General features: G+C 45.1%; 2 protein-coding genes across 2 annotated transcripts; both read left to right on the forward strand.

The window, feature by feature from the left end:
- The first annotated feature begins 154 nt into the window (after positions 1–154).
- LOC6533680 (uncharacterized aarF domain-containing protein kinase 5) lies at positions 155–2,697 on the forward strand. The gene is made up of 6 exons (XM_039374538.2): positions 155–171; positions 270–433; positions 499–1,335; positions 1,422–1,587; positions 1,653–1,999; positions 2,064–2,697. Exons 2-6 carry the CDS (start codon positions 419–421, stop codon positions 2,370–2,372), a joined length of 1,674 nt encoding a protein of 557 aa, XP_039230472.1. The 5' UTR covers positions 155–171; positions 270–418; the 3' UTR covers positions 2,373–2,697.
- A 1,108-nt stretch (positions 2,698–3,805) lies between these two features.
- LOC6533681 (inactive ubiquitin carboxyl-terminal hydrolase MINDY-4B) lies at positions 3,806–7,202 on the forward strand. Its single transcript, XM_002094351.3, has 8 exons — positions 3,806–3,966; positions 4,033–4,247; positions 4,329–4,497; positions 4,698–4,763; positions 4,838–4,908; positions 5,026–5,179; positions 5,257–5,328; positions 5,532–7,202. Exons 1-8 carry the CDS (start codon positions 3,910–3,912, stop codon positions 6,069–6,071), a joined length of 1,344 nt encoding a protein of 447 aa, XP_002094387.1. The 5' UTR covers positions 3,806–3,909; the 3' UTR covers positions 6,072–7,202.
- Positions 7,203–7,385: the final 183 nt, after the last annotated feature.

The raw sequence follows: 7,385 nt of genomic DNA on the forward strand, positions 1-7,385 counted from the left end.
TTTCCATTCATCTCCGTTTCCAGGATCCGTTTGTACTTCCCATAAATGGAATTGGAAGGATATTAAAGTAACCTCTGCTTCTTACCTCAGCGAATCCCTGGAGAAGGTTGAGCTCCTGATCCTATCGGAGGATGCCAATGTGCAGCACCTGGATTCACTTGGTAGCAGGAGGTGATTTTCTATGATTTTTCGTTCCATGAAAAGAGTGCTTCGTATTCCCGAATGACACATTTCAAGCATTTGGTAAATCGAAAACATTTGAATTTCAGAAACCGTGGGAACCAAATGCGCGGGTGACGATGACGATGTTGCCCCATCACCTCGGCTCCACAAACAGCTGTTCGGGTTTTCCAGCTGATATCGCGACAGGTGTCCAAAGTGTAAACATTGGCTGAACTTTGCAGCGGGCGGACGGAAAATGCGACCTCTCCAGGTGAGTGCCATAACCCTGAAGTGCGATATCAGTACCGGGAATACAAATATTTCGAATCCTTTTAGCATGTGCGGCAGCTGCTGAGCTTGGGAAGACGGATTCGAGGCAAGAGAGCACTTCATGGCCAACGGGAAGCGAGTGTCCAGAAGAGCGGTCTGCCTGTATTGCGATTCAGTCTTCTGGCCGCCGGCGCAGGCGGTCTGGCCTACGATGGGATAGTGAATGACTTCACCTACTGCGGCGCCTCCGTGCGATTTGTACGTTCCTTGAAAACCGCCGGATTGATAGCTGCCGACTATCTGCGGCTGGACGAGAACGATCCGGAGTACGAAACAAAGGTGAAACTGCTGCACAAGAAGAGCGCCGAGCGACTACTGGAGACGTGCCTGCTCAACGGCGGTCTGTACATCAAGGTGGGCCAAGGATTCGCTGCCATCAATCACATTCTGCCCGTGGAATACACCAGCACACTGTCCCTGCTGCAGGATAGATGTCTGCCCACCACCCAGGCAGATGTACAGAAGGTCTTTCGCAAGGATTTTGGCCAATTGCCCGAGGAGATATACCAGGAGTTCGACTATCAGCCTGTGGCGGCCGCCAGCTTGGCGCAGGTTTTCAAAGCCAAGTTGCCCAGTGGCGAGCAGGTGGCCGTCAAGGTGCAGTACAACGATCTGCAAAAGCGTTTCATCAGCGACCTGGGCACCATCATCTTCCTTCAGGACATTGTCGAGTTCTTTTTCAAGGACTACAACTTTGGCTGGATCTTGAATGACCTGCGCAAGAACCTGGTGCTGGAGCTGAACTTTTTGCAGGAGGGACAAAATGCCGAACGCTGCGCCAGGGACATGAAAAAGTTTAGCTATATCCACGTTCCCAAGGTCCATTGGTCGTATACTAAAACGGTGGGTTTTTATCTAATATCTGTTAAGTAATTTCTTTAAACTTATTTAGGAGATTGCTTAAATGAACAATCGTTCTTTTCTTCCAGCGCGTGCTCACTCTTGAGTGGATGGATGGATGTAAGATTAACGATCTCAAGACGATTGAAAAGGAACGACTCAGCTTAAAGGACATCGATGTGAAACTTTTTGAGGCCTTTGCTGAACAGATTTTCTACACTGGCTTCGTGCACGCCGATCCCCATCCAGGAAATAGTGAGTTCACTTATGAAATTTATCCCAACAATGTTTTAATACAAATTTCCCCATATTATCTAAAGTTTTTGTGCGAAAAAATAGAAAAAACGGACGTGCGGATATCATCTTGCTGGATCATGGCCTCTACGAAGAACTGCCTGAAAATGTGCGAGGTCCACTGTGCGAATTCTGGGAGGCCACCGTTCTGCGCGACGAGAATAAAATGCAAGCGGCCGCCGAGAAGATTGGCATCGGCGACTACATGCGCTTTGCCGAGGTGCTCTTCCAGCAGCCCATTCGGAATCGAGGTGGTCGCATTAGGGGCAAACTGACGCAGGAGGACATCGACCACATGCAGGAGATAGCCAGGAACAACTTCGAGCACATCATGGGCACCCTGAAGGAGATGCCTAGGAGCATGTTGTTCGTGGTAAGTGTTGTGGCATTCTATATACGTGGTATTAGCTAAGATACATATTTACTGTTTAAATTAGGTGCGTAATCTGAACACAGTGCGCGCCATTAGTCATCAGCATGGAGATGTGGTCAATCGTCCTCGGGTCATGGCGCGTTATGCCCAGAAGTGCCTTTATATGCAGCACAAAAGGAGGTCTCCCGTGCAATATATCCGTTGGCTGAGTCGGCGCATCTTCTTCGAGTACTGTCTGTTTCTGTCAGCCTTCAAGCTCTATCTGCTCGACTGGTACTTCAACATTCTGTACCTAGTGGGTCGGGCTCCTGCCTCTGCGAGAACTGTGATGAGGGAGATGATGCAGCCTCCGGAGCCGGGTGTGCTGAAATAAGTGCACTAACCGTTTGCATTACGCCTAAATCATAAGTTCAAAATGTACTTTTTTAAACCTTGTATACATATTTTTATTCCACCAACTTATTCTTAGAAATATTTAACCTTGTGTTCAAATCGAAAACACCTTCCATCCATGACAATATGAATGCAGTTGTTAAATTATACAGAATAAGTTGGGTAATATATGTACTTTTTATAGTGTGCAAACACACACGTTTGTTCTAAAGTGTTTAGCGAAGTATTTATGCCTTTATGATGCTTTACTTTTAATTGCCCATTAAGGTGTAGAATTTCTGAATAAATTTTCTAATGACTTGTAATGACTGTCAATCAACAAGGGAGTTTAGTGACAGGCGAGAAGATTACCTATCAACAGTTTGGCTGAACCTGATCACATCGGACAGCCCGGGGCATTTTCGATATAGCGAGGCCAAGAAAATGTGGCATTCACTGGTGTTAAGGCGAGGTGTGCATGCCAGTTTGGGACTTTAATAAAATTGACGCTGACTTGCCCAAGGTTATAACCAGGCAGACAGCCAATCAGCCAGTTATTGGGCCACTTTCACTTCCATTTAGGCCCTCCCAAAAATTCAACAAATCAATCGGTTGGCCTGCCCGAAACACGAGTGCTGTCTAAATTTAAAAAGAGCTCGAACCTGGGACTGCGGTGGGTCCTGGAATGTCTTTTAGGTGTACTCGTATCATTGGTGTATTAACACCCAGTAATGCACACACACACACAAACACACAGCACGTGTGTTCCCTTGCCTTATAATAGGCACAAATGGGCGTCAACTACATATTTCCGGTTGTGTGGAACGCCCTGACAGGCTGCAACATGCCAGATTCAAGCTGAATATATAACCTCCACCTATGACCAAGCCCATGTCCTGTGTCCCATGTCTCCGCCTTAGTTGCCTTCACCATCGCTTGCGTCTCCATCGCTTGCCGCCGTAACACTTTCACTTATTGTGCCACATACATCGAGTTTCGTGTGCCGCACACAGAACTAAATTCAATTCAATTTCATTTAAAGTTACTTTCGCTGACTGACAGACAGCAAACGACCCTCTCAGCCTAAGCCTAAAACCCAGCACAGTGGGCCACAAAGCGACTGGAAGCGTTCTTAATTTTGAATTCTCGTTGCAAAAATGTTCTTGTTTTCTTAGTCCTGCGATGAACTGATTCCCTGATTCCCTTAGCAATAGTATTTTCTGTTTGGCAACCATAAATGAAATGAAATGGGTGCTCCCACTGTGGCCAACTGCCACCTGACTGGCTTCTGTTTAGTTGCGCATACGCCCCGTGCGCCCACGGCTAAATATGAAATTAAAAATCCATGCTGAAGTGTGAAATGCCTAGGAGCTGTCTGCCAAAGCCTCCACCTCTGAGGCTCGACTTGGAGCCCGGAACCGTGCTCGCCGTGAAATCATTCGCCGACGAGTCGCAGAGTGGAGCAAAGGTCTCTGGCGGAAACGGAAATCAGCAAATCACCAAATCAGGAAATCACCAGCTAATTAGAGCGAACGAAAATGAACAAAGAGTTCATCACGCAGGGCGGCACGCCCATTACCGCCGAATTGGCCACGGTAATTAGCAGTCTTTTGGACTTGGACGCAATTTGAACCAGCAGATGCTTTTGTGCCATCGTTTAGGATCTGCGCAATTTGGTTTTCGGTACCGCAGCAATACCCATGCGAGCCGAATGGCTGCAGACGTCCTTTGTGTTTGGTGCTCCCAAGGAGGAGCTCGCCTACGGCCTCCGTTCGCCCCGGAACGCCACCCGTGGTCTGTTGTCCGTTGTCCAGGGATTCGTCTTGAAGTATCTGCTCTTTGCCCGGAAGACCAGTCGCGTGGCTTCGCTTACCGAGTGCGTTTCCATTTCCGTTTCCGGTTTTTGAGTGGCTTTTGCAGCGTGTGCTTGTGTGTGTGTGTGTGCTTTCGCTTTCAGCCCGCTCCTGGCCACCGCCGATATGCAGAGGGAGGCCCTGTTCTGCGCCCTCTTGGAGATCCTGCGCACCATCTCGGACAAGGGCAAGGTCACCATGGTGCTGCCATCGGAGGACGAGGTGTTCGTGGACCACAGCGCCTGCTATTTCCATGATTCCGTCACCGAGAAGGTACGTGCCGCAATTGCATAATTTCACTTTATTGAGCTAATAGAACCAATACGTGCTCGAAATTTTAAAAAATAATACATTTAAATCCAACAATGGAATATCTTTCTTTATAAATGCTGACCATTAAATTAAGAAATTTATTCAAGCCATATTGATATGGTGTTTAAGTTATTAAATCTTTATCAAATGATCCCTTGCAGCTCTATGTTTTCACGCTGTCACCCAACGACGAGTTGGAATACTTTTTGAAGCGAAATTTCAAATACGTAAGACCCACATAGTTAACTACTTACTTGCCCAGCCATTTGATCAAACAGTTTGCACTTAACCCGCCTAAAAGTTTACAGAAGAGGAGACCCCGGGCACCCTGCTGTTTCTCTATAGCGCCGTCCTCACGCGATCCATGGGAAAGTAAGATTGAGCCCAAGTGTCTGTGCATGCAAATGCCATTCTCTGTTCCAGAGACCACCTTTCCTAATCCCATTTAATTGTACCCCTCGGCGGCGAATACTTTCGCTTGTTTTGCAGAGTTCGAACGGATCTGGACTCCGCCAAATCCTCGCCCCTGACGTCCAGCAATCACGAGGAGGGCTCCCTGATGATTGTCACCCTGCTGCTGACGGGACGTGCCACGCCCTATATCCACAATGGTGTTGTCAATGTGGGCGACGAGAGTAGCTATGTGCGTACCGGATTTTTGGGAGATTCTCAACTTTCTGACTTCCTTGGACTCCAATGGGTGTACTTTGCTTCTTGCAGGCGGTTCCGCAATACGGCGTCCTTAAGCGCTGCATGATTGGTCTTCTGCTCTGGGACATCGAGTCAGCTAGTGTAAGTTTTGAAAAACTTTCCTATAACTTATAAGAAGGATATTTGTATTAGCATTTCATAAAGAGTTCGATGTATTCATATATACTACTTTCGTTTCTTAGTTATTTATTCAAATCCTTTAACAGTCTATTAAATATAACACTATTAAATCTTCTTTTCTTGTTTTTATGATCATATATATTATTATATATTGAATATATTAGGCTGCGGTTAATCAGTCCCGTCAGCCGGGCTCCCGACTCAAGACGCCCAACTATCCCATCTGGATAACCAGCTGCACGGGCCACTTTGGCGTGATCTTCAACAAGAATCCGGATCTGCTGCGCAACTACCATGCGGAGTCGCGTTTCGATGTGAACTACTACAGCTGCTCCGGTCACCAGATCCTGATGACCATCGACAATCGCACGTACAACGAGCAGGCATTGGTCATGTTGGAGCGGCAACCAATCACGCCGGAGAGTACCTCGATGTCCGGAAAGGATGATGGCGGTGGCGCATCCTCGCCAACGGCCGTTTCCGGTGGAGGAGGTGCTGCTGCCGGCGGCGGTGTGGGTGGCGCTAGCGGCGGTGTTGGTGGTGCTGCTAGTGGCGCTAGCGGTGGTAACGATGTGGTCGCCAAGGAGGAGTCGACGCTCAACACGCCGTTGCAGCGTCTGATTCGTACCAAGTGGGAAGAGGCAACTATAAGCTTTCACGTGCAGCCATCGATGTTGAGTTATCTTTTTAGTACCACACAGTAGAAGGCAGTATCCGATTTGCTTTAGGAACTCCTTTGCTGAAGTCAGAACGATTCACATTTAGGTACAAGAGATATCATCTAAAGTAATTAGTGGGCTTGCAAAATATTTTTGTAATTTTTAAAAAGTAAAATGTTATGTTCTTACCTATAAGAGCATAAATTTCCCATTGAATTTTAAAGTGAAAAATTATAATCAGATTAGTTTCTAAAGAAACTTTATTAGCTCAGATATTAAAACTAAAGCAATGTTTGAAAAGGGCATTCATTTATTAATTTGATATACATTATTATATAATTCAGTCACTTTATTGATCACTAAGCATGTAAGCTTGTCATGTTGTCTCTTGGTCTATGATATAAATCGACTTTCTTGGCGAATGACCAATGCACAAATGAATTGAAACTGCTCGAAAAATCCTTCTTTGGATAAAGACGGTTTTAATTCGCCAACCAAACAAGTAAGTTCCAATAACAAGTAGTGAAGAAAAAGAACGTCAAATAATATAACCAGAAAATGAAGTTTTAATATTTTGAAATATCTCTATCAAATCTTTTCTCATAGTACTAATATTATAAGAGTAATTAAAAGCATAATATCTATTATTATAGCAGAGACAGGGTTTTGAAAAGCCCCAGAAATCGCATAGATTTAAGCACCTTACAGATTAGTGCCACATATTGTAAGCTTGTTAGAAGATGCACGAGATTATAATTTAACTAGCACAAAGAGTCACAGAATTCTACTGTTGCTGTCTTTCCGATGACAAATCCGAATTGGTATTTCAAAAAGATACGAACGTTTGAAATTTCAAGCCTCGAACCAAAACGGCGATGGTAAATACACGTAAAATATTCCAAATATCTGAACGAATGCCAACGAGCAAGGGCAGATTTATGATGAAATGAGGCCAGTTGATGAGGCCATCAGAAATCTGCCTGGATGAGGCCTCCCTTTACGAGAAGAGCGACTGCAGGACTCTAAACCAGTTGATTGATGCTGCCGCCTGAAGCCACTAGAAGATATAATATTATCCAATTCATGTAGATCACCAACATGCTTCGATTACTCCAACCGCACGATCTTATCCAGATTCTGTTCAAAATAAAACCGAACTTGTACAACCTCTATGAACCCTTAAAGACTACCAATTCTTGAGATGGAGGAATGAAACAATTGATTACTTTGAAAATTTTTAAGAAAAGTTTATCAATTTATTGAAAGGTATTTTTATTTTGTTTTAAAAATGATTGAAGTTCCTTGCTATTAGTCCTGTCAGGTTTAAACATTTAATGTTGTAGTTTACTTGAATAAGAG

Source organism: Drosophila yakuba, chromosome 3L (genome assembly GCF_016746365.2).
Source record: "Drosophila yakuba strain Tai18E2 chromosome 3L, Prin_Dyak_Tai18E2_2.1, whole genome shotgun sequence".
In the NCBI taxonomy this organism is placed as follows: domain Eukaryota; kingdom Metazoa; phylum Arthropoda; class Insecta; order Diptera; family Drosophilidae; genus Drosophila; species Drosophila yakuba.

What these genes read in the sequence shown, in the direction of transcription:
- LOC6533681 (XM_002094351.3), top strand. Translation starts at nt 3,910, where the DNA reads ATGAACAAAGAGTTCATCACGCAGGGCGGCACGCCCATTACCGCCGAA. An exon ending in CGCGTGGCTTCGCTTACCGA is followed by an intron (nt 4,248 to 4,328) that starts GTGCGTTTCCAT and finishes TTTCGCTTTCAG; the next exon opens with CCCGCTCCTGGCCACCGCCG. An exon ending in TGGGCGACGAGAGTAGCTAT is followed by an intron (nt 5,180 to 5,256) that starts GTGCGTACCGGA and finishes TGCTTCTTGCAG; the next exon opens with GCGGTTCCGCAATACGGCGT.
- LOC6533680 (XM_039374538.2), top strand. An exon ending in ATTGGTCGTATACTAAAACG is followed by an intron (nt 1,336 to 1,421) that starts GTGGGTTTTTAT and finishes CTTTTCTTCCAG; the next exon opens with CGCGTGCTCACTCTTGAGTG. An exon ending in CGATCCCCATCCAGGAAATA is followed by an intron (nt 1,588 to 1,652) that starts GTGAGTTCACTT and finishes TATTATCTAAAG; the next exon opens with TTTTTGTGCGAAAAAATAGA.